The 27890-nt window shown below is 33.8% G+C and overlaps 1 protein-coding gene across 8 annotated transcripts in view; it reads left to right on the forward strand.

Moving 5' to 3' along the window:
* Positions 1–27890, forward strand: part of MIPOL1 (mirror-image polydactyly 1) — a 305849-nt gene that overhangs the window by 125960 nt on the left and 151999 nt on the right. For all 8 annotated transcript variants that reach the window (XM_045059815.1, XM_045059814.1, XM_011283198.4 and 5 more), the window contains one exon: positions 15958–16065. In XM_045059815.1, the coding sequence (XP_044915750.1) occupies positions 15958–16065 (108 nt within the window). The remainder of the gene's footprint in view (positions 1–15957; positions 16066–27890) is intronic.

Genomic DNA, 27890 nt, shown 5'->3' on the forward strand with positions numbered 1-27890 from the left:
ATGAGCAGGGGAGGGGCAGAGAGAGGGAGACAGAATCCAAACAGGCTACAGGTTCTAAGCTGTCAGCATAGAGCCCAACATAGGGCTCAAACCCACGAACCATGAAATCATGACCTAAGTAGAAGTCGAATGCTTAACCAACTGAGCCACCCAGGTGCCCCAACGTTTTATTTACTTTTGAGTGAGAAAGTAATAGAGTACAAATGTGGGAGGGGCATAGTCATCTCTCTATGCCCAGCAGGCTCCAGACTCTGACCTGTCAGCACAGAGCCAGATGCAGGGCTCAAACTCACAAACCATGGGATCATGACCTGAGCCGAAATTGAACACTTAACTGACTGAGCCACCCAGGTGCCCCTGAAGATGAAGTGTTCTTAATGAATTGCAACTTTTAATTAAACTAATAAAATTATATGATCTCAAATCTATTTAAGATTTTAGGTCACCATCCTGATCATCTGGAAACTACCAACCAAGTATTCTTAAATGTTATACAAACATATTTCTAATTCAACTTAAGTTATACATTAGATATCAGATATTAATAACATTTTGTGTTTAGATTGCCATTTTCTTCTTGTTAGGCCCTAGTGGATTGAGATCCTGAGAAGATGTGGGCATGGTGAAAAGATTTCCTCTCTCCAGAACAGTAACTACTACTGAAATCAAGGAACTATGGTGGCTTTTATCTTTTATTTTGGGCCCTACTTCATTTTTTTGGTAATCTGCTTAAATTACTTCCTTGGATTTATCATCCTACCCTTCCCTTTTTTTACTCCCAGATCAAGGCACCATAATACATAGCCAGAGAATTAGCTGCGAATGCTAGGAAAGAGAGATCACAGAGGGGTATGTTGAGTGGCCAAGTGGTAAGTTAGTGCTGGCCTTCTTTTGTGTTCAGGGAAGTGTTAGTTACATTTAAAGGGCTAAAATGGAACAAACATCTGCAATATATTGATTTTTTTTAAACTCCTTTAGTTCCTATTACCAGCTCAAATCATAGGAATCATTTCTGAATGTGTTCTAAATAAAATCTGAAAATGGTGATTTAATAACTCTCTTCTTTGGTAGACTAACTACATTTGGTAAGTTAGCAGTCTTTACTAACTCTTTTTCAGACTAACTACATTTAGTAGGTTAGCAATTTCTAGCAATTTGTTAGATGTTATATAATTAAAGACTTACTAATTTACTTTTAATTTTCTTAAATTTAGTAATTATTATCACTAGCATATTGTGGTATACCCTGGAGGAAAATTTCACTGCTAAGGAAGTGTTTAGGAATTTGTGTACATAATTCCATTTCCTACTAACTATTCTAGGAATTCAGATTTACAGATACTAGAAAAGATATATTGAAAGTTATAGGAAATTGGAAAAGAGTGTTAAGTCAGCTTGGAACAAATGAAATTTACCATTCAGTTTCTGTATTGCAACAACTTTTCTCTCAATAGGAAAAATTGCTTTTGTTCTCTTGAAAAATGATAGAGGCTTCTTGCCAGTATAATTATTACCAATCTTGCCATGCTTCAAAAAACAATTGGAAAAAAATGTAGGAACAACAGGTTGCACAAGAATGCACAGAGTGAACTCGATGATTCCCCTGGCATTATGTCTAAAGTCACCCTTCCTGACTCAGGAAGATAGAGCCCAACCAAACACAACAGTGGTCTTGCTACAGTAAAGAAAAATAAATTTAAGTCTAAGTATTTGATCTAAGTATTAAGTCTAAGTATTACCTGAAATTTGCAGATGTTATTAAATGAGTGGTAACTGTGCATATGTTAGGTATCTTACCATGGACCATCCACAATATGTAGCGTACAACTAGAAGCAGGAAATCCTAGAATCAGGAAAATGTGAGGCACATTCTAGAGAAAATGTAGTCAATAGAAACAAATCTCGAGACATTAATATGTCAGAAATTGCAAAGTGTTTAAAGTATACATATTATATTTCTTCAGAGACTGAAAGGAAAGATGATCCTAATGAGTGAACTGATGGGAAATATCAGCAAGGAAACCAAGTCTAGGAAGAACCTAATTGTAAAACTAAAATTGCAACATCTGAAGTGAAAAACTCAGTGGACAAACTGACCAGTTCAGAGACTGTACAATAAAAGATTAGTGAACGTGAAGACAGATCAGTAGGAATTACCCAACCTGAAGTAAAGAGAAAAAAATGAAAGTAAAAGAACACAACCTTGATGATCTGTGGGATAACATCAATCAGTCTAACAAGTGTGCCACAGAAATCCCTAAAGAAGAGAGAAAAAGTGAGTCAGAATAAATATTTGAAAAAAGAATTTCTGAAGATTTTTCAAATTTGGTAAAAACAGTCTTCTAGATCAAGAAGTTCAGTGGACACCAAGAAAAATAAATACAAAGAAAATTTTACCTAGGCTCATCAGAATCAAACTGATGAAAACCTATTTAAAAGAGGAAATCTTGAAAGCAGCCTCAAGGATGGGCACTGATACATACATGGAACATTCCTGCGAATGATGGCTGACTTCTTATCAGAAATAATGAGAGTAAGGAGACAATAGCCATAACCTTTAAAGGAGTGAAATGAAAAGACAAAACCAAAAACTGTCAACCCAGAAGTATATATATAGTGAAAATATCCTTCAAAAATCAAGTAAAACCATGTAAAATGTAGCAGAACTATTTTACAGAAAAGTGAAAGATCAGAGAATTGAACTCCAGTATAACAAGATCTAGAATATCTAAATATTTAGAAATTGAATAGTGCCCTTTAAGAAAAAAATCCAAGAGTCAGTGTAAGTAGAGAAAAGTGAATTAGAAAAATACTACAAATTTAAAATTATGAGATAATACATATCAAAATTTGTGAGATGTAGCTAAAGCAGTCTTCCAGAGAAATTATATAGCTTTAAATATTTATGTTAAGAAGAAGAAACATCCACAGTGATTTAAGTTTCCATCTTAAAGATTAAAAAGATAAGCTAAATAAACACAAAGTAACTAAGTATAAAGAACAAAAATAAAATAAATGTAAAAGAAATATGAAAGAAAGACAACAGAGAAAAATAAGCCAAAGTGACTTTTTTCTGAAGATTAGTCAAATGTATACGCCCTAGTAACAGTGAGCAAGGAAATGTGTCAGAGAAAGACAAATGCGATATGATTTTGCTCATATGTGGAATTTAACGAACAACTGAGCATAGGGGGAAAAGAGAGAGGCAAACCAAGAAACACACTCTTAACTATAGAAAACAAACTGAATATTACTAAAGGGGAAGCAGATGGGGAGATGGATTAAATAGGTGATGGGGATTAACGAGTGCACTTGTGATGATCACCAGGTGTTGTATGGAAGTATTAAATCACTAAATTGTAGATCTGAAACTAATATTACACTGTATGTTAGTTAACTAACTGGAATTTAAATAAAAACTTAAAAAACTGAAAAAGAAAACTCAGATTTGTAGTATCAAGAATGAATGGAAGGATATAAGTACAAATTCTACATTTATGAAAGGGTACAGTACATATATTAAATTACAGAATTTCATGGTAATGAATTTGATGACATATGAAGTGGACAAATAAGTTGAGAAACAACTTACCAAAATTAGTTATTCACTATTTCAATTTCTTGTGTAAGTTTTACTAAGTTGTGTTTTTCCAGATTTGTCCATTTCATCTAGGTTATAAAACTTTTAGGGGTGCCTGGGTGGCTCAGTCGGTTGAGCGTATGACTTCGGCTCAAATCATGATCTCATGGTTTGTGAGTTTGAGCCCTGTGTCAGGCTCTGTGCTGACAGCTCAGCCTGGAGCCTGCTTTAGTTTCTGTGTCTTCCTCTCTCTCTGCCCCTGCCACACTCACACTCTGTCTCTCTCAGTCTCAAAAATAAATAAACATTAAAAAAATTTTTTTAAAGACTTTTAGAAAAATTGACAACCCAATTTTGAAATTTCATGGAAATATAAATGACCTAGAGTACTCAAAGAAGTATTGTAAAAATAGGAATTTGAAGCATTCATACTACCTGATTTCAAGACTTATTACTCAAATAAGTCTTGAAGTCTTGTAGTTATTATTCAAAACTACAATAATATGTCTTGTGCATATACAAATCAGTGGGACAGTGTAGACAGCCCAGAAATAGAACTACTCATATATAATCATTTATTTTTTTTGCATTTTTAATAGCTTTATTGAGATGTTCATGCTATTGACACATTTAGTGTATGATTCAGTATTTTTTATTGTATTTACAGAGTTGTGTATTCCCACAATTTTAGAATATTTTAATCCCAAAAGAAACCCTGTACACACCCCACAATACCCTTCCCCTAGCCCTAGGCAACCAGTAATCTGCTATCTGTCCCTATAGATTTGCCTATTCTTTTATATAGGGGAATCATACAATGTGTTTTTTGTGTGACTAGCCTCTTTCACTTCACATAATGCATTTAAAGTTCGTCCATGTGGTAACATGTATTAGTATTTTTTTTTTTGCCAAATTATACTTTTTAAATTGCCAAATAATATTTGTATGGATATACCACATTTTGTTTAACCATTGATCAGTTCATGGACATTTGAGTTGTTTCTATTTTGTGTTTATTGTGAATAATGATACCGTGAACATCCATTTACAAATTTAGTGTGGATATATATTTGCTTTTTCTTTTGGGTGTATACCTGGCAATAGAATTTTTAGATCATATGGTAACAACGTCTGACATTTTGGTGAGCTACCATTTTGTCTTTTTGTTACTGGTTTATTTCACTTAGCATAATGTCATCAATGTACAGTGTGTCAGAATTTCCTTCCATTTTGAGGCTAAATAATATTCCATTGTGTATATATACCACATTATGTTTACTAATCAATCAGTGGATATTTGGGTTAACTCTACCTGTGGTTATAGCGAAAAATGCTGCTAGGAACATGGGTGAAGAAACATTCTGAGATCCAGCTTTCAGCGCTTCTAAGTATATACCCAGAAGTGGAATTGCTGCATTGTGTGATTATTCTGTTTTTACTTTTTTGAGGAACCGCAACACTGTTATCCACAATGGCTATGCCATTTTATATACTCAGGAGCAGTACACAAGTCTTCCAATGTCTCCATATCCTCAGCAACACCTGTTATTTTCTGTTTATTTTATAATAGCTATTATAATGGGTGTGAGATAGTGTATTATGGTATTTGTTTGTAATGATTACTGAGGGTAGACATCTTTACATATGTTTATTGGCAATCTGTATGTCTTCTTTGGAGAAATGTCTACTCATATTCTTTGCCTATTTATTAGTAAGATATATTTTTTTTGTTTTTGTGTTATAGGAGTTCTTTATATATTCTATATATTAACCATTTATTAGGTATATGACTTAACTAATATTTTCATCTGTTCTATGTGGTGCCTTTTCATTCTTTTGATTGTGTTCTTTGATGTACAAACGTTTTGAATTTTGATGTAGTCGAGTTTATCTATTTTGTCTTTTGTTGCCTGTGTTTTTGGTGTCATATCCAGGAAATCATTGCCAAACCAATGTCATGAAGCTTTTCCCTTATCTTTTTGGCTAAGAGTTGTATAATTTTAGCTCATACATTATTTAGATATTTGAGGCATTTTGCGTTAATTTTTGTATATGCTGTAAAGTAAGTGTTCAACTTTATTATTTTGCATGTGGAAAACTAATCTTCCCAATACCATTTCTTGAAAACACTGTCCTTTCCTCCACTGAATGGTCGTAACCCTTATAAGAAATTATTTGACCATATTTACAAGAGTTTATATTCCTGAGCTTTCTATTCCGTGGTTTACATGTCTGTCTTTATGCCAGTACTACACTCTTCTGATTATTGTAGCTTTGTATAAGTTTTGAAATCAGCATATGTAAAAACTGTATATGTCATGTTTTATTGGTGATTGGTGAATTGACCCTTATATCATTATAAAGTGTCTTTCTTTGTAACAGCTTTTGACTTAAAGTCTATTTGCCTGATACTATTAATAGCAACTCCTGTTCTTTTTTTGGCTACTGCTTGCATGAAATATCTTTTTCCATCTTTTCAGTTTAAGCCATTGCTTGTCCTTAGAGTCTATAGCAGACCATACATCCTGTTGGGGTTTTGTTGTTGTTGTTGTATCCATTCTGTCCTTTGAAGAATTTAATACAGTTACATTTAAAGTAATTACTGATAGAGAAGGACTTCCTGTTGGTCTTTTGTTCATTGTTCTCTATGTGATTTGCAGTTTCTTCAATCTATGCTTCCTCCCTACTGCCTTCCTTTGTTTTCAGTTGATATTTCTATAGTGATGTGCTTTCATTCCCTCTCATTTCCTTTTGTGTATAATTCTGTAGATATTTTTGTGGTTTGCCATGGGATTGCATAAAATATCCTAAAACTTATAGCAATTTATTTTAAACTGATAACTTCAATCACATAACAATTATACTCTTTTACATCTCTGCCTCCCCAATTTATGTTGTCACAAATTATATTTTTACATATCATACACTCATTAACATAGATTTATAATTATTTTTATGCTTTTGTCTTTAAATTCTATACAAGAATAAATAGTAGGTTTATAAACCAAAAATTACAATAATACTAATGTTTATATTTGTCCATATATTTACCTTTAGTGGCGAACTTTATAATTTCATATGGCTTTTTATTTACTGTCTAGTGTCCTTTCATTTCATCTTGAAGGACTCCTTTTAGCATTTCTTGTTAGGGCAGGTTTAATGCTAAGGAACTCCCTCAGTTTTTGTTTATCTGAGAATGTCTTAATGTCGTCCTCATTTTTGAAGGACGTTTTTGCTAGATATAGAGTTCTCATTTGACACAGTATTGGGCTTTTTTTCCATTCAGCAGTCTGCGCATCCCACTGCTTTCTGGCCTGCAAGGTTTCTCCTGAGAAATCTGCTAGTAATTTTATTAAGGGTCCCTTCTGCATGAAAAGTTCTTTTTCTCTTGATGCTTCCAAGATTCTCTTTGTTTTTGACTTTCAATGGCTTGATTATAATGTATCTTAGTACGAGTCTCTCTAGATTTATCCTACTTGGAGTTGAGTTTCTGGTATTTTTATATCCTATATTTTCTCAAATTTGGGAAATTTTCAGCCATTATTTTTTCAAATGAACTCTTTGCCCCCTTTCTCTCCCTCTTCACTTTCTTTGAATCCCCTAATAAGTCCACTTGATGGGACTGTAAATCCCTTTGATTCTATTCACTTTTCTTTATTTTTTATTTTATTTTATTTTATTTTATTTTATTTTATCATCTTGTCTTGTCTTATCTTTATTTTATTTTATTTTTTGCTCCTCAGACTCAGTAATTTCAAATTAACTTTAAGTTCACTGATAATTCTGCCTGTTTGAGTCTGCTGTTGAACCCCTCTAATGAATTTTTCAATGTAGATATTGTGTTTTTCAGTTCTAGATTGTCTGTTTTTTTTTAAATAATTGTGTTAATTTGTTGATATCCTCATTTTATTCATAGATTGCTGTCCTGATATTAATTTTATGTTCATGTTCTCCTCTACCTCATTGAGCATACTTAAGACAGCCATTTAAAGTCTCTATTCAGTAAGTTTGATTCACTTTGTTCCTTCAAATAGGCCATGATTCCCTCTTTCTTTGTATGCCTTCTCATTTTTTTTTATTGTTGGAAATTGGGCATTTGAACAAATATCCACATCTCCCAGTCTTTATGGACTGACTCTATACAGGAGACTTTGACTCTATACAGGAGAGTAGTGTAATGGCTCAAGTTCTTCTTGGGCCTTTTCTAGACATGCATCTTCCCTGGGCCTATGTATGCCTTTTTCCCAGTTCTTCCCTTTACTTGGCTGCTCTAAATGTCCTAATTTCCCTTAGAGTCTCATACTTGCTTCTTTGCAGGTCCTTGGATATCTGTTGTAGTCTTCTGCTAATAATTTCTTGACTGCAGACACCTAAAGCTCTACATTTCTTCTATAGTACTCATTCATCACGGTATCCACTGTTGCTTTCAGCAACTTCCAACCTGATATCCAAACTATGCCATTCTTCCCATCAGTACTCCACAATCAGACAAGGCAGAAACAAGTCCCTTGGACCACCTGTAGACAAGCCAGAAGGTTGGGAAAAAAGTCCCACTTTTTTGTCTTATCCAAAGAAGGAACTGGGAATTGGACAGCCTGCTTGCAACTGACATCTCTGTGATGTGCCAGGGGGGACAGTCCAGGAGGGGCAAGTAAAAATGCCACAAAATCTCCTACTAATTTGAGAGTGTCTTTTTCTTGGCTGAGGGTTCATTTGGTTGCTGCTGATCCTTAACTGGTTTCTAGAATTCCCACAAAGCTTGGTTCATACGTTGCTTACTTTTTATTTCCACTGGGGAACTTGGGCCTGGAGCGTCATCCTACACCCTTTTGCAGAGGTCACTGTCATTGTGACTTTGATTTGTTTTTCCCTAATGACTAGTGATGTTGTCTTGTCTGTTTTTGTGTTTATTAGCCATTGTATATGTTCTTTAGAGAAATGTTTCTATTCTGATCCTTTGCCCATTATTTATGTGATTATTCTTTGTGTTACTGAGTTGTAAGAGTTTTTTATATATCATACATACAAACTATTTACCACATATATTATGTGTAAATTTTTTCACGTTCTTAACGATATCATATGGGGCACAAAAGTTTTTTTTATTGTGAAGTTCATTTTATACTTTTTGTCACTTGAAGGCTTAGAAGGTTATGCTTAATATAGTGTCACTAAGATTTACTCCTAAATTTTTTATCCTAAGATAAATCACTCCTAACGTGTTTTCTCCTAAGATTTTTATGGTTTTGGCTTTTACAGTTAGTTTTGTGATCAGTTTTAAATTAATTTTTCTGTATGTCTTAAGCAAGTTGTCTAAGTTCATTCTTTTGCTTGTGGGGCTCACTTGATTTTAGACCAGGGCATCAGTTTAGTCCATTGAGGAAAGATAAGACAGCAAATAGTGGTGCAACAGCTGGGTATCAGTACGGAACTAAAAGGAGTCTTGACTTTTCATGCTGTAATCAAAATTAAAGTCAAGGAGGATTGTAGACCTAAGCAAGAAAGCTAAAACTTGAGGAAAATATCTTTATTACACTGAGTGAGGGGAGCATTTCAGAAAGGACAGAAATAGCTCTAACCATAATGCAAAAATTGATAAATGTGCCTTTAACAACATTAAGGCTATCATCAAAGGCCAACTTTAAGAAAATGAAAAGATAAGCCACAGCATGGGAGAAAATATTTGCAGTTCATGTATCTGACACAAGACTTAAATATTAAGTATGCTTAAATAATTCCCACAAATAGATCATAAGAAAATAAAAATGGCAGAAAATGCCCTAAAAATGGGCAGAAAATTCACAAATGTCCAATGAACACATGGAAAGATTATAATTTGTGAACAGGGAAACACAAATTTAAATGTGATACTACATCACATGAACTATGGCATCTGAAATTTAAAAGACAGACACAACAATTATTGGTGAGGTTGTCAGCAACCAAAATTCTGATCCACTGCTAATGGGAAGATGGTACAACCAGTTTTGAAAACTGCTTGGCAGTTTCTTATGTAGTGGAACAATATCTACTCTGTGACGTCACAATTCCATTTCTAGATATTTAGCCAAGGAAAATGAGAATATATGTACATTGTAAGAGCTGATTAATAGTATGTATAGTCACCTTTATTCTGAAATAGAGATGCAAACTATGATTTTTCAGATGAAAAGCTTTTCATGAATGCAACTCACATAATAAATAGTATTACAAAAATAATATTTTAATAACAGCATACTAAATAGATTCCTGCATACATGTGGATACCTTTAAGATAATTGTCATCTTTACTAATCCTTTTACTTTGTTGTTTAAAATCTTTCTTGGAGTGTCTGAGTGGCTCACTCAGTAAGCATCCGACTTTGGCTCAGGTCATGATCTCGCAGTTTGTGAGTTCAAACCCCATGTCAGGCTCTGTGCTGACAGCTCGGGGTCCTGGAGCCTGCTTCAGATTCTGTGTGTCCTTCTCTCTCTGCCCCTCCCTTGCTCACACTCTGTCTCTGTCTCTCTCTCAAAAATAAACGTTAAGAAAAAAATAAAATGTTTCTTTAATCTTTTTTTAAATAACTCAATAGTTTAAAAGGACTAAAAATTACCGTGTTTGTTATTAAATCCCTAGTTATTTACTTTCTTATGGTGTTTTTGAAATGAATATAAGTAATTAAGATATATACGTACAAATTTGTAGAAATATGTCATTGTGTGGCATGTTGCCTGGTGGGTGCTTGTATCTTGTCTAATGGAGGCTCAGTGAATATTTACTGAATATATGTTTTTAAATATGTTTTATGTGTGTGTGCATGTGTGTATATACACACATATCAGCTATAGTGCATGTGGCTTTAGAGTCTCATTCACGTAATTACTGTTTTTCTTTTTTAATCTTTGGTATTTTTAAACTTAATACCTCTTAGCATCGTATAAATATTGATTTAAACTGTTACTGATATTTTTACGAGGCTTTAAAGAAACAAGTTACCCTTTGAATTTGAAAACTCTTTATTCCAAGTTATTGCAATGTAACAAAAGCATTCTAGTTACTGTTTTGAAATCTAAAATGAAGTGATTTTTAAAGATTGTTCTAAATTAAGAAGACTAAAAACTTATTTATATAGTCCTAAGTGCTTCCAAACATCTGCAGTTCAAAGTACATAATTCACATTGACACCAAAGTGTAGCGTCTGTTTTGACTGGAAGAGTCTGTTGTTATTTTTTGTCTGCAAAGGAAAGAATTGTATAGCATCCAAGTGGAGTGACGTTTGATTGTATGCAGTCAAAATGGTCCATGACTGAAAGCAGATTGTACAGGAGAAACGGGAGCTGTTAAAAACTTATACAATATTAGAAAACTTTTTGTTAAAAACTTAAGGCATATTAATCTTTCGGAAAGAGCACAGAGTAAAACAGTGTAAAACAATGTATTATCTGCTTGATAGAATTCTTCATTATTTACAACAGCAAGTAAAAGGAAATTACTGCTGAAAACAGATCTTGTATTAAAAATGGGCCAAATCATTTTATGATAATTTTTATAAATTTTTATGTTTTTTGTTTTTATAACAATTTTTATATTTTATATGTTTAGTTCACTCGCACTGTAGAATTAATTGTTTGTTTATAGAGAAAATTTTAATCCTTTTTTTCTTATCAGTGAACCTACAGACCACAGAATCTCTGAGCCCCTGAGATATTTTTACCATGCTACAGCTGTCCATCTTTTTTTTTTATCTCTATCCCCCTCTCATTTATTCTTTCTCATGTTATTTTGAAGGAAATACCAGATATAATATCCTTTTTATCTGTAACTTTTATTGTGTATTTCTTTTTTCTTTTTTTAAGTGTATTCATGTTGAGAGAAAGAGAGAGTGAATGAGGAGAGGGGCGGAGAGAGAGGGAGAGAGAGGATCCCAGCAGGCTCTCCCAGAGCCCTCCACAGAGCTCAAACTCATGACCTGAGTTCGTGAAGATCATGACCTGATCTGAACTGTGAGATCATGACCTGAGCTGAAACTGAAAGTTGGACTTTTAACCAACTGAACCACCCAGGCGCTCCTTACATTGTGTATTTCTAAAAGATATGAACTGTTGCTTATAACCACAGTATCATTATCACAACAAAAATATTAACAAAGAGTATTGTGAAGCATCTGATCCGTTTTCAAATTCCAGTCATTCCATAAATATCATAACTTTCTTCTTTGTTTGAATCTGTATTTAATAAGAATTACACATTGCAAATGACTGAATTGACTCTTAACACTATTTTTAATTTATAGATTCCCTTTCTATCTCTTTTTGTCCTTGGAGTTTATTTTTTAAACACATTGAGTCCGTTTTCTTGTAGTTTCCCAGTTTATTGATTGCATCTCTGCAGTGTCATTTAATGTATTCCTCTCTTCTCTGTAAGTATCTATAGGCTTGATCAGATTTAGATTACTGTTTGTTACCAAGACTGCTTTACAGGTAGTTTTGTGTTTTATCTGGGAATACATGTTGGTTTGTGAAGGAACTACGTGAGTTATTAACAGGTCTCAGTGGTCTATTAATGATCTCAGTATATTAGTCTCTCTTAGTTTATTAATGACTTCAAAATTGTGATATTCTAATACTCCTTTTTTTTTATTAGCTTGGATGCTTCCATAGCCATTTTCTTATCTATTCTTTGACTACCCAGTGGTAAAGTTTATATAAGAAAGGGTAGATAAATTCTTGGCTTATAAATTCCCCCACAGTGCTAATTAGTTTTTTAAAAATTTTATTGTAATTATAAATTTAATAATTTAAACATATTCTGTGTGTTACAATATATTTCACTTACTATCCCTATTGGTGATCATATTGTCTCATCTTTAGCTACAGGAGAGCTTTTCAAGTTTTCTACTGAGTGCTTTCTGAGTCTCTTTGATAATTTCTTAGTCCTGATTAATACAAAACTTCTGCTAAGAACGTGTTCTCGGATCATATTCTATATTTCTTGTCCCAGAGCTGGAGTCAGCCATATAATCCATGGAGTCCTATATTTTTAGTAGGAAATGGTACTTGAAACTCATAGGGTAGGTGCTAAAAGTACTCATTGCTACCGGATTTCCTGTTATTTCTATCTTTTTCAATGGGCAGAACTGGGAAATACACAAACACACATATTTTTTAAAGGTAAAACCCTTTGTATCCTCATACTGATTCTTCAGTTCAATTTCTGAACTAAAAGGTTTTTTATGTATTTTATCTTTCGTCTTTATTTTCATCTCATTTGATGTGAGCCCTAGTTCCCAAGGGCACTGTAACAGTATACAGATAGCATTTACTTAAGTTCAATTAAAAGATGTTTAAAAGATGTAAGAAATCTCCTAAGTCTCAATTTATTCATTAGAACTTTTAAGAATATTAATATTTGGCAGAATATGATCAGGGAAAGTATTATTTTTAATTATGTTAGTTCAAAATGAAACTCTAAAACCATGGAAGATGTTATGTAATACTTGATCTAGCAACATGCATTTTCTCTAGCATTTGTCTTCTTTCTTTTCGTTCATTAAAGTAGGGAGGACCACTAAACAACTTGAAAGTGTAGTCCTTTAGGACACTTGCTAGTTTGAGTGGTCCCTGGGCCTTATCTTCTATCCCTCTTGTACTTCATGGCCGTGGAAACTGAGCCCAAGTATGCAATGTGGATAAATGCCCTCAGGTCAACAGTAGCTTTATTGTTCTTAAGTTATACTTCTCTGTTTGACTACAGTGTTTCATATTTTGTGTTATGTAAGTAGGAAAGAAGTCTGTATCCCTGGGTTATTTCTGATTTCCTACTTACTTCCTTACTTAAATAGGTGGTCAACTTGTGACCATGATTTCTCACTTTCTTCAAGCACACCCTTGACATTTCTACCTTTCCTCCTGTGTTCTTCTTCTTTTCCTTCATTCAACTTATAAAATCATGTTCCCCGAATAAGCCCAACTCAGATGTCATCAGCTCCATGAGTCGTTCTTTTATCCCATAGCCAAAATTATCTCCCCCACATTTGTAACCTCATAAGTCATAGTCATTCTGTTTAAGTACTTAATATGTAATAATTTTGTGTTAAAATCAATTGAAAATGTAGAGGTTAATTCTAGTAAAGAATACTTCTGCTGGTTTGTGATGCTCACTGCTATGTCTTACTCGTTTTCATGCCTCATGATTTGTGTCTTCACAAAACACATTTATATTTTGGTTGCATTTATGAGCAAATATTTGAATTGTTACAGGAAAAATGGGACAGATATAAATCATGTGTAAATCATGTGTCCCTTCCAAATGAAGGCCAAATGATGTAATGTCACAAAGGTTTCACTCAAATCATTTTTAAAATGTGGTAAGTAATTTTTTAAAATCTTATTTATTTATTTTGAGAGAGTGAGTGAGTGGGGTAGGAGCAGAGAGAGAGAGAGAGAGAGAGAGAGAGAGAGAGAGAGAGGGAGAGAGAATCTCAAGCAGGCTCCATGCTGTCACACAGAGCCCAAAGTGGGGCTTGATCCCATGAGCCATGAGATCATGAGATGAGCCGAAATCAAGAGTTGGATGCTTAACTGACTGAGCCACCCAGGCACCCCTAAAAACGTGATAAGTGATTCAAGTTGTCACACAGCACATGTTGGAATATTCATGGCAACATGAAATGATCTGCCACTATATTATATTTGACTATAATATAGTCAGCACTATATTTGCAGAACTTAATTTCAACAAAACTTTATCTGGTAAATTAAATTAATATTTTAAAAATCTTGATTTTGTGATTATTATTTTACTTCATTTATAAACATATTTTGGTTTTATAGTTGTATTATATATGCATGAGGCATGTATATTCAATGTTGTAAAACATCATTCTATAATTTAAGTCAATATCAGCAGTTTGGTATGACATTTCTTTTAAAAGGATTTGTGGGGCGCCTGGGTGGTTCAGTCGGTTAAGCATCACAACTCTTGATTTTGGTTAGGGTCATGATCTCACAGTTCATGGGATCAAAGCCCTGATCTCTGCACTGATAGCACGGAGCCTGCTTGTAAATCTCTTCCTCTCTCTGCCCCTCTCCTGCTCACATGCACATGTGCGCATGCACGCTCTCAAAATAAATACACAAACTTAAAAAAATAAAAAATATAAAAAGATTTGTATATTACTAAGGTTTGAGAAATACTGATATGGACTAAATATTATAGAGGTCAGAGGCAAAAAAATCAATGTTAGATGCCAAATTGGATTATGACTGTATCTTGATTATTTTGTAATAATGATTTTTAATTCATTAGGACAACCAGCCACTTGTCAACTAATCTAGAATTAACTTTGTATAGGTATTTACTTACTGGTTGTTACTTAAATATCCTAATTTTTTTAAGTTTAATTTTTTAGTAATGTCTACTTCCAGCGTGGGGCTCAAAATCACAACCAAGAGTCCCATGTTCTATCCAACTGAGACAGCCAGGCATCCCTAAAATATTCTAACTTACAAATAGATAAATTAAGGAGTGATTTTTTAACTTTTTTCCTGAAAGATGGCTTTAGTACTTTATTCCTTTAGCTAATCCCCCCATGTATCTTGATATGGTCCTGAATTACAGCACATCACTTTATAATTATTGTGTAAAATGTTCAATATATTTATATGAAGATCTTGTATTCAAATGTCATAGTTCAATTATTTTTTAACATCGGTGCCCATTTATGCTTTTATTTATAATTTCTTTTTTTTACTTATATTCTCATATATTTCCTGTAGGTCAGAATGTCATTTCATGTTTGTTATCACTTGTTTTACTTAAAAATAAGGTTTAGCCAAAATAGAAATGAAAAACATTTGTTTCCTTAGTTGTTTCCAAACCTATAGCACTATAGTTACTACTTTCTTCCTTACACAATTGCTTCCTTAGATATTTCTAAAAATCTGGAAAACCTCTTAATACATATTTTATAATTGCTATTTTAAAAAATTTAATAAAAATTCATCACAGAATACCATATTGAGGTTTACTTAGAACCCCATGTGATTTTTAGATGTTTTTATTCAGCCAAGAGATACCTAATAAAAACCATTTGATCAATGAAGAAAATAATTTTAAATGTAGTTTGATCTTAATTTTATGAAAGCACAAAGTATTTTTCTAACTCATGGTAATATTTAGATTAATAAAAGATAATTGCAATTGAATTGCCAGAGTGCTATAAACAATATTATTTTGTTCTTATTCATCATTACTTTTAACTTACTATTCTTATTGCGAAAGATACCTTGTCTTTTAGTGATTGCAGTGGTATTATTTACATTAATTCATATGGCTTGTTTGAAAAAAAAATGCTATAACTCCTTTACTTAATGGGATTCTTCCCTTGTGGCAGTGCAAACGGCTAGAGCAGGAGCTTCATCATCTGAAAGAGCAGAACCAGACTTCAGCAAACAACATGAGACATCTGACTGCTGAAAACAATCAAGAACGTGCTCTGAAGGTAAATCTCTGTTCCTTCTTACAGGCAAATTAAGGTTGTAAGCCCTTGGTGCCAGCTTTCTGTGCTGCATATATCAGTTGTGTACATTTCTGCAGAAGTGAGCTGTGGTGTTTGCCAACAACCCCTTCTTTAAACACAGATACAGCACCCTTCTGTTATGGTATTATTTTATTTCGTGTTATGTGTACATGAAAACAACATATTTTCTGAATTTTGAGTGGTGGTATATTAGTACTTTGGGTTCATTCTGTTTCTGATTTTACAATATATTTTTACCTTTTGGAGTTAATAAAAAGTGGCCACACTATAAAAGAAAAAAAATTAAACCATGAGCCTTTTCTTCACATCAATATTTATTACACTAATCATGTAATATTATTAACTCACAGAAGTGACTCTCCCTGAAGGGTATGTGAATATATTTGGGAATTGAAATAGTACTTAAAATGTTACTTATTACAAAAAAAAAAAAAAAAAAAAAGAAGAAGATAGTGTACCAGAACTTGAAACAAGTGTACATTTCATGATAAGAGGTTCTGTTTCATTTTAGTATAGATCCAATAATCATGAAAATAGATCCAACATCATTTTTATTCTTCTAATTATATATTTTTTTCTTATTGTACTTATGACTTTCCATTCTCCTTTTTCATCTTTGTCCCAATTCCTAGCATAGTTCCTATGACACAGTAGTGGTTCCTGCCTTCAAGGTGCTTACATTCTCATTAACTGCTTAAAAATAAAAACAAAACCACATCTATAGGAAACATAAAAGATTCATCATTGTCATGATTGTGCAGTAAGAAAAAATATACTATCAAGAAAATTGTACTTTGTTTTCTTAAATTCTCTTTTTGCTACAGTTTGCAGGAGAGTATTACAGCATTAGCAGGATAACTCACTAAGCCAGGATTATCTACCAAAATTAGAAAAATGGTGACATTTTGAAGTGGAAAATATTTTAGTCTGTCAAAAAGTGTGAAGTTTGGTTGAAGTCAGAGTTTTCTGTAAATGTGTTTAGCTTCATTTTGAAATTCTCAGTGAGTAATTAGGAGCCTATGATAACTTTGTTGTCATTGTTTAATGCACTTTCTCCTCTTTTCTCTCAAATTCATAGATAGACTAGAGCAATAAGGGGAAAAGAAAAGAAATTCAGATTCTTGATCATTTTTTAATTACCCCAAGGAATTTAACATTATTTGAGTAAAATTTAGTATAATCATTTTTTCCAGTGTATACTTGCAAATCAAAAGAAGGATTGTTTTAAAGGCAGCTTACATTATATATGCCAATTTATTATCAGCATCAGGGGACAGATTTCATGTGCCATATATGATATGGCTATTCTTATGTAAAACAGACCTAAAATTAAAATTCTAGTCTGTTGGGGCGCCTGGGTGGCTCAGTTGGTTAAGCAGCCGACTTTGGCTCAGGTCATGATCTCACGGTCCGTGAGTTCAAGCCCCAGTGTCGGGCTCTGTGCTGACAGCTCAGAGCCTGGAGCCTGTTTCGGATTCTGTGTCTCCCTCTCTCTGACCCTCCCCTGTTCATGCTCTGTCTCTCCCTGTCTCAAAAATAAATAAAACGTTAAAAAAAAAAATTAAAAAAAAAAGTTGTAAAAAAAAAATAAATTCTAGTCTGTTAAGTACATAACAATACCATAGTCCTTCTTCTGGATTTTTTGTTGTGTATTTATGTTAAATTGAGGAGGGCACCTGTTGGGATGAGCACTGGGTGTTGTAGAGAAACCAATTTGACAATAAATTTCATATAAAAAATAAATAAAATAAATATATAAAAAATAAATTGAATTAAATGGCACCTGCTATCTGTGGAGAAAAAGAAATGTACATTTCTAAGAGGTTATTAAAATTAAAAAGGTAAGATATAGAACAAAAAAACCCTGGAAATTTAAACCCAAAACAAAACCCCTATAAAACAGAAATCTGTATAAATTATGGACTATATAAAACAATATATAAACAAAGCTACTTTTGAATCCTTTTTTTAGTTATTTTATGCCAATTTTCTCATGAGAAACCTTGAATTTATTTTATATATCTGCTTTATTCTGAATCATTTTTTAAAATTATTCTTACCTTCTAGGGATTTTGTTCTGTTTTTGGTGCTTTGGGTGTTGCATTCTGTATCTTCAAGTTGCCATATAAGTTCTGAATAATAAGTTTATTATCAAGCTGTCTAATGAATCAGTTGTTTGTGTACTTTCTCAGCAGTATGCCTATCTTTTATGGCACACTTACAATTATTTTTGTGTTTGTTAACTCATTCAATATTTAGTTACTATGTAAATAAGCTTTAGGGAGAAATTTTTTAAAACAGTCACTGTCTCTAGGGACCTTCAGTCAATCAATAATATTTCTAGTATTTTATTATAAAAAGTACTGTTATTGATATCAGTAAAAGGTAAATTTGATTAGGATGAGAGCTGAAAAATTTATGCTTTATTTAATTGTGTGTAATGCTGAAATTCATAAAGGAAACAGTCCTAATGATATGTTTGGGAAAAATCCAAGTTAATGGTCATACATTATATAGGACTTTCTAGTAGATTAAGGCAAATACATGATTATCATACAAAGAAATACTTTTTAATATTATAGTGCTGTTCAAATAATAAATCTTTGTTTATTCTAATAACCTGGGAATTCTTTCTAAATTAGTTCTGGTGGTAGAGGATAAAATTGGTTATTTGGTGATCATATACATTATTTTTAAAGTAGCATGGGATTATACCAGCTAAATTTGCTAAGATGGAATTTCCCCCTAATTTATAGCGTTTGCGGTTTTCCCTAATAACAAGTAAAACACACTGGTACGTATGGGATGAAGGGCTAAATTTATACTGATACCAGTCTATAGCATAATAGTTAATTTAATAAAAGCTTATTTTCTCATTTAAAGTACATTTTATCCATTTATGTGAGGAAATTGGTTTCTTGAGGAACACAATTTTGGATATTTAATATTTTTAAATAAATTTAGATCAGCCATAAATATGCAGACATCAAACTTATTGAGAAATTTCACATATACTGCCTTCTTTTCCTCTTTCATTTTATTTATTTACCTTCTTTATCATATGTCTTTCACTTCCAACAATTGGACTTCTCCACTGTAATTCCATTGAAAGCCATTCTTTCTTAGATTATAAATGACCTCTGGTGATTAAACCTGTGAAACTTATTCTTTATTCTACTCAGCATCCCAGTCAGTGTAACTAGAACACATTTCAATTTTGTTGGCCCTGCCCTTTGAAATACTTTCCTGTGGTTCTCTCTTGCTGTATCATTTTTCTTCTTTGAATGGTGTTCTTTAGTTGGTGCCTCTTTTTCTACCTATTCCCAAGTTGTGTGATAAGTCCCTTATTATTCTTAAAAAAAAATCTTTATTCATTTATTTTTTTTTAGAGCACTTGTAGATTGGCAGCAAAATTAAGCAGAGAGTGCAGAGTTCCCACATACCTCTTGCCTTCACACATGTAAATGCCCTCAGCATCCAGCTCCATATTTGTATATTTGTTACACTCCATGAATCTACATCAGTTTTGCCCACAGTCCACAGTTTACATTAAGGGTCACTCTTAGTGCTGTACATTTTACAGATTTTAACAAAGGTACATTACATGTATCTACTGCTGCAGTATCATATAGAAGAGTTTCACTCTAGAAATCCTCTGTGTTCTACCTATTTATTTTTCTCTCCTCCCAATATCTGCCACCCATTAATCTTTTTATGGTCTCCGTAGTTTTGCCTTTTCCAGAATGTCATTTAGTTGGAATCATACATTATGTATTCATTTAAACTTTCTCTATATTTTTTGATGGCTTCATAGCTCATGTCTTTTTAGTGTTTAGTATTCCATTTTCTCGATGTACCACAGTTTATTTATCTACTCACCTACTGAAGGACATCTTGCTTGCTTCCAGAATTTGGCAACTTTGAATATGAAATGAAAATGAAGTATGAAAGTTTCTATAAACATCCATTTGCAGAATTCTTTGTGGACATAAAATTTTCAGCTCATATGGAGAAATACCAAGGACTCAATTGCTGGGTTGTATGATAAGAATGTTTAGTTTTGGAAGAAACTACCAAACTATCTCCCAGAGTAGCTGTACTATTTTTCATTCCTACCAGTAATGAATTTGATTTGTTTCTCCACTATCTCGCCAACATTTGCAGTTTCTTTTATTGTAGACTTGTTTCTTCTAATTTCATCCATTCCGACACTATCACCTGTTATTTATATCTTAATGACTATCTCGTCTGCCCTTCCACTTGGATATCTTAATGTTTCCTTAACCACAACAAGTTTGAAAACAAATCCCTAATTTGACTCCCTAAGTCTTTTCTCCCCAGAAAGAAGTCAGGACCTGAGTCTAACACTATTGACTGTATGACTTAACATTTATTCCCAATCATATTCTCCTTTGTTTGTCTTTACTATAGAACCAGGAGAAGTTAAACACTTTCTCAGCCTTTCTTTTTGCCAATATGACATAAGAGGAATTCAACAAGGTAGAGAGAAGTTGGAGTGTCTCTGGAAAAGTTTTTGTTTCCTTCATGTAGGACTGATACAGCAGGCATCTTATTACCTTAAACACTTACTGCTGCCTGGAACTACATCAACCATCTTATAGCCATGAAGAAAACACCAGAAGCTGGCCATTAACATTATTGAGCCCCTTAGCCAACGAGCTACTTTGAGAACATTAAGCACCTATACCCTGATTTCTTTTTCTGGTAATAGATATACCTTATATTTTAAATCACTTAATAGTTTTCTGTTATTTACTTCCAAATTGATCAATTAACATCTATTAATTAATGATACTACCATACTCCTTAGACACGTAGGTTAATATAATTGACATAACCTTCATGTTCTTTTAGGCTGTCATCCACCACAAAGCAGTCAGACATTCAGTCCTGTCAATTCTGCAACAATGATTTCTCTCCTATTTTCCTTTCTATTTTTATTGTCCTACCCCTACCCTATGTCAAATTCATGATCTAGATAATAATACTACAAGTATATCTCATTTTATGGTGCTTCATTTTATTGCACTTTACAGATAATACATTTTCTTCACATTGAAGGTTTGTGGCACCTCTGTATCCCAAGCAAGTCTTTTGGTGCCATTTTTTTCAACTTTTTGTCTCTGTGTCACATTTGATAATTTTTGTGCAATATTTCAAATTTTTTCATTAGAATTATATTTGTTGTGGTGATCTGTGATAAGTGATTACAACTCACTAAGATTAGATGATGGTTAGTGTTTTTTACCAATAAAGTTTTTTTTAATTAAGGGATACACATTGTGTTTTTTTAGACACAATGCTATCGCACATTTAATAGACTATAGTATAGTGAAAACATAATGCTTATATGTGCTGGGAAATTAAAAACTTCATTTGACTCGCCCTATTGCAATATTCACTTTATTGCAGGTGTCTAGAATATTTCCAAATACAATATTTCCAAAGTATGCCTGTACCCTCCTAACTTTTCTGTCCTTGGTTTCTCACCTCTCTAACCAGTTGTTACTTTCATTAGCCATCATTCTAAAACAGAAGGGACACTACTCAAAAACTTTCATTGTCTTGCATTTTCAACAATGACCCTGAATGACCCTTATAAAAACAATGAAAAAGGATGACTAAAATGTATATTTTAAGTATATTTTACAACAACATTATAGAAAAGACAGGAAGATAAGGAATTTACAAAGACCTAAAACAAAGTAGAAATGAGAGCAGGGGACATGAGAAGTAAGTGATTGCCTGAAGTTGTCTTTTACTCTGAGAGCATTTGTCAGACCTCGGTGAATTTTCCATTTTAATGGTTTCAAGGGCAAGACAAACAAGAGGCAGAGCCTGGAGCCTGTTTAAGCCAGAGAGTGTAATGAGATACCCTCTCTTGAAGCTGGTATCATAATGGCCACACCATTAGTGTTTAGGTGAACAAGAGTCAAGCCCTTCATACAAAATAAGGTAACAAAGGAATTTGACTTTCTTGACTGTGGAGGAGAGGAAATTGCTCAGAATTCATCATCCTTGGCCAGCTTTAAGGCAGGTTTTAGAACCACACAGGTTGCCTGAATTCTTGCTATCTGTGTAACTCTAAAAGCTGAGGATTTAACTGAAGTAGTCCTACCCTGGCAGGACCCATAGACAACAGACCAAAGCAAATTACCTTCCAATTAGCCTCTAATATTTCTTATAGATAAAATTTCAAAGACCCAGAGCTATCAACAAACACATAAGAGAAGAAGGCACTTCTAATGAAAGTTAGTAAAAACATAAGGCAGCAGAATCATATACTAAAACAACAAATAGTTTAGGTATTCTAATTATCAGTCACAGAATATAATATAAATGTTTAAGTAGTATCTTTAAAAAGAGATGCTTAAAAATAAGAGCAAGGAAAATAACTAAAAATGATCAAGTGAATTTGGAAAGCCAAATGAGATTGAATTTACAGAAATTTATAAAAAAATTTAAACAGCAAATAGGTTTAACACAATGTTAAGAAACTGTTAATGAACTGGAAGATATATCTAAACCAAGTATGGAAATGGAAGCCAGAAAGAAAAATATAAAATGTTAAAAGACACAAAAGATAGAGTGAAAAGATCTAAAATCTGTTTGGAATTCTAGAGTAGATAATATAGGGAACAGGGAAAGGCAAGATACAAAGAAATCATGACTGAGTATCTCCCAGAATTGTCAAGTGACACAAGCCTCAGATCTAGGAATACCAAATCAATTCTAAGTATGATAAATTAGAAGAAACTACAGAACGTGAAAGTTAAAGCTCTTAAAAACAACCATTAGAGGGGCACCTGGGTGGCGCAGTCGGAAAGCGTCCGACTTCAGCCAGGTCACGATCTCGCGGTCCGTGAGTTCGAGCCCCGCGTCGGGCTCTGGGCTGATGGCTCAGAGCCTGGAGCCTGTTTCCGATTCTGTGTCTCCCTCTCTCTCTGCCCCTCCCCCGTTCATGCTCTGTCTCTCTCTGTCCCAAAAATAAATAAACGTTGAAAAAAAAAAATTAAAAAAAAAAAAACAACCATTAGAAAAGACCTGTTTGGGGCACCTGGGTGGCTCAGTCAGTTGAGCGACCAACCCTTGATTTTGGCTCAGGTCGTGATCCCAGAGTCATGGAATTGAACCCCGCATTGGGATCTGCACTGAGTGTGGAGCTTGGTCTGTCTGTCTGTCTGTCTGTCTCTCTCTCTCTCTCTCTCTCTCCCCCTTGCCCCTCTCCCCTTCTTGTGCACTCTCTCTCTCTCTAAAAGAAAAAAAAATAAAGAACAGCCAAAACATTTAAAAAAAAAAAGATATTTAACAAAGAAATGGCATTTAGACTCACTGACTTCTCAACAGTAATAATGGAATAATATCTTAAATACCCAGAAAGCAGCAATGGGAATAGTTCCTTAAATATACAGAGAGAAAAGTAACTGTCAAGGGCAAGAGTAAAATAATGGTCAGATAAATAAAAAATTTCAGTTGCTTTCTATTACGTATAGCATATAATCCAAACCTCCGAAGTGCGGAATTTAAGATTCTGCACTACAATTTTAGCCTGCGTTTTATTTTCCGTCTTTCTTTCTTTCTTTTTCTTTCTTTCTCTTTTCTTTTTCTTCCTTTCTGTCTTTTTTATTTTTTTTTAAGTTTTTAAAGTTTTTATGTTAATTCCAGTTAGTTAACATACACTGTTATAGTCAACATTTCCATAATTTGCAATTCAACAATTCCATACATCACCCTGTGCTCATCACAAGTGCACTCCTTGATCCCCATCACCATTTAACCCATCTTTCTACCTACTTCCCCTCTGGTAACCATCAGTTCTCTATTATTTCTTGGTTTCTCTCTCTCTCTCTCTCTCTCTCTCTCTCACTTTCTCTTTTTTTTTTTTTTTGTTTCTTTTGCTCTTTTGTTTCTTAAATTCCACTATGAGTGAGATTATATGGTATTTGTCGTTCTCAGACTGACTTATAGCGTTATACTCTATAACTCCATCTGTATTGTTCCAAATGGCAAGATATTCTTTCTTATGGCTGAATAATGTTCCATTATATATATGTACACACTACGTCTTTATCCACTTATCTGTTGGTGGTCAGTTAGGCTGCTTCCATAGTTTGGCTATTGTAAATAATGCTGCAGTAAACACAGATATGCTTGTATCCCTTTGAATTAGTGTTTTTGTATTCTTTTACTTTGTGTTTTACTTTCTTTTTCTTTTTTTTTTTTTTTTACCATTTCTCTTTGTAGTCTTGATAAACCCCAACCATCCCCCACTACTTCCTAAACATATCATGTTTTTTAATTCCTCTGGTCTTTACTTTTGTTATGACTGTTATTTAATTCTGTCTCTAATATTAGTTGGTTGTTTACATGTCATCTCTAAATCAAAAATTTCTTAAGCATACGGGATCATAGCTTTTTCATGTTGCTCTTCTCTTGGAATTTAGCACATGATTGAACTCAATATATAATCAGTAAGTTTTTGAAATTAGAAACCAGTTTTAATCTGTCCTAGTTGAAATCAACATTTATTTTATTTATTTTTTTTTCATGTTTATTTATTTTTTTTTAATTTTTTTTTCAACATTTATTTATTTTTGGGACAGAGAGAGACAGAGCATGAACAGGGGAGGGGCAGAGAGAGAGGGAGACACAGAATCGGAAACAGGCTCCAGGCTCTGAGCCATCAGCCCAGAGCCCGACGCGGGGCTCGAACTCACGGACCGTGAGATCGTGACCTGGCTGAAGTCGGACGCTTAACTGACTGCGCCACCCAGGCGCCCCATTCATGTTTATTTTTGAGAGAGAGACAGAGAGAGCGTGATTGGGGGAGGGGCAGAGAGAAGCAGACAAAATCCTAGAGTTAGGCTTGATTTCTCTTTCTTACATTCCACATTCCATCTGTAAACAAATTCTCGTGGCTCTACTTTTGATGCATGTCAAGAATCCGGTCACTTCTCATCACTTCCACTGCTACTACTGTCTTTCAGGCCTCCATCATCTCTTGCCTGGATTTTTACAAAAGCCTACTAATGGTTTCTTATTTCCATCCTTGCTCTCCTCTATTCTCAACACAGCCTCCAGGATATTCCTATTAAAATAATAAATTAGATTATATTACTCCTCTTTACCTCTTTACCTTTCAGTGGCTGCCATTTCACCCTGAAGATAAACCTACAAGACCTCTTGATCCGGACCTCAGTTTCCTCCTTGTCACCATCCTTCGCTTAGTCACATTCCTTTCTTGCTGTTCCACAAATATACCAGGCACCCTCGTATCAGAAGGTCTTTTTGCACTTTCTGTTCCTACTCCCAAGGATCACTCGTCCCACCCCTCCCTCACCCCCAAATATTCACATGGCTTACTTTCTTAACTCCTTCAAGTCTCTTCAAATGCCACCTTTCATTGAGGTCTTCCCAAGTATTTTCTCAATCCTCTTCCCTGTTTTTACTCCAGAGTACTTATCTTCTAATGAAGTATACATTTACTTATTTATTATTTTCATATTCTGTTTTCTTGGTAGAAATAACTGCTCCATGAGATCAAGGATTTTTGGTTACTTTATACACTTCTGTATCTATTGATGATATTAAAAATATTTGACAGTAAGAGATACTGACCAACTGTAACAGATGCCAGCTCTTAACAGTTTGTATGGTTGTATCTATGCATAGCAGCTGAAAACCAGCTCTGGCTGGATCTCCTACAAGTACATATAGTAGCCATTGAATAAGTATCTCTTAAGTGAATTAGTACTACACATGCAATTTACTATCCAGCTTTCCCTACTTAACACTTCATAAGCATTCTCCAGTATACTTACTCTATAAATATCACCTTAATGTATGACGTAATTTGCAATGTATGGATGCACCATAACTAACTCTTCCCTTAGTATTAAATATTTAGGTTTTTTGTAGCTTTGTATTTTATGAACAGCACTGTGAAAAATATTTTTGTGTATTTTAGTATGCTGTGTATTTTAAAATTTGTGTATTTTAATATTTAGCTTAGCAAACAAATTTTGATTATTTTTTCAAATTTTTAGTTTTAGTAATGCAAATCGTTTTAAAAGCCAAATGATTCTATAAGGGTTCTAATAAAAAAATAACAGTCAGCCTCCTTATCTCTCCTGATTTCTGCTCCGCAGAAAAAAATCACTCTCAACTCTTTCAGCTGTTCCTTCTGTGTTTGCACTCTATTTCTAAATTTCTAAATGAATATCTTATACTAGTTTTCATTTTTTGTTATTATTAATTGACTTCCTACTATAAAGATGAAGATTTAGCTTTCTCTTAGATTAGTGCTGGTTGTGACCCTCTAAATCAACTGGGTGACAGTTCTCCCATGGGTTTTTTGTATTTCTACATGTCTGTGAGCAGAGGCACAATTGACCTTTGTTCTGAAATATGTTCTAGAGAATATTTGCTTAGCAAACAGCCTTGGAAGATAGAGATAGTGTCTCCCTCTGTAGCAGAGGGCAGATTTGTTTACTGTCCAATGTAAAAAAAACAATGTCTCCCTCGGAAGCAAAGGTCAGGCAGGTTTGCTAGCAGCATATTATAAAAGATTTGGCTTCCCTAAGTTTGGAGTTCCTTAGCTGTAATGCAGTCCCGCTGTGTGTGCAGTATATAACTGTTCCCCTCCACATTGCCCCCATGGGAGTTGCAGGGCAGAGACCCCGATACAAACAGGAAGCTTATGCTGTTTGTGCTGTGTCTGAGTAAAGTTCTTTGTAATGCAGAATTCTTGTCTTCTGCCAGTATGCATGAAACTGGCAGGCTAATTTGTTAGCCTGCAAGTAGGATAAAAATACTTCACTCTTCACAGTTCTTATAAAGCCACATTTCCTTTCTTTTTCAGTATTACGTCTTCCTCAGAATTATGGTTTGGATTTTTTTGTTTGTATAATGTACATCTATCACTAGTACATCTGTACCCTCTCTACTAAATAAAAATATCTTGTTAATACCTTCAAATATTTCAGGTGACCTAAAACTATTTTTTTTTGTTTGAGGATCTGATTATTCTATATAAGACATTACTAGTCTTGGAACCTACCTCCAGTGTCATTCTGTGGCTACCTTTAATTTCTCCTATGTTAGATCACCTGTTTCCTGTATCTCATTTTTTTTCTTGCTTGACTTTTTCATTTTGATGGAGCACACTTTCTAATAGTTTCCTGAGAAAGGATACATGTAAGTTAAAATTTTAAAGACTGTATGGTATTTCTTCAAGATAGATTTCTAGAAGTAGAGTACTTGAATAACAGAATGAACATTTAAATTCAAATTCCTAGACTCATTTTCAGGGTTAAAATATTTGACAGAATGTTTGACAAGGACCCCAAAACCTTGCACTTTAATGTTATTATTTTTAAAACTTTTTAAAATTGAATTTCTCTTTTAAATTTTATGCATCCATTAAAACCACAGTGAAATACCATGTCACATCTATACAATGGCTAAATGAAAAATACAGGGGTGCCCAGGTAACTCAGTCTGTTGAGCATCCAACTCTTGATTTCAGTCCAGGTCATGATCCCAGGGTTGTGGAATTGAACCCCGCATCAGGCTCTGTGCTGAGTGTGGAACCTACTTAAGATTCTTTCTCTCCCTTGCCCCTTTACCCACTCACACTCTCTCTCTCAAAAAAAAAAAAAAAAAAACCCAAAAAACAAGAAACACACACACACACACACACACACACACACAGATGTTGACAAGATGTGCAGAAACTGAATCTCTTACATACTACTGGTGGCAAT

The sequence above is a fragment of the Felis catus genome, chromosome B3 (assembly GCF_018350175.1).
Source record: "Felis catus isolate Fca126 chromosome B3, F.catus_Fca126_mat1.0, whole genome shotgun sequence".
NCBI lineage: Eukaryota > Metazoa > Chordata > Mammalia > Carnivora > Felidae > Felis > Felis catus.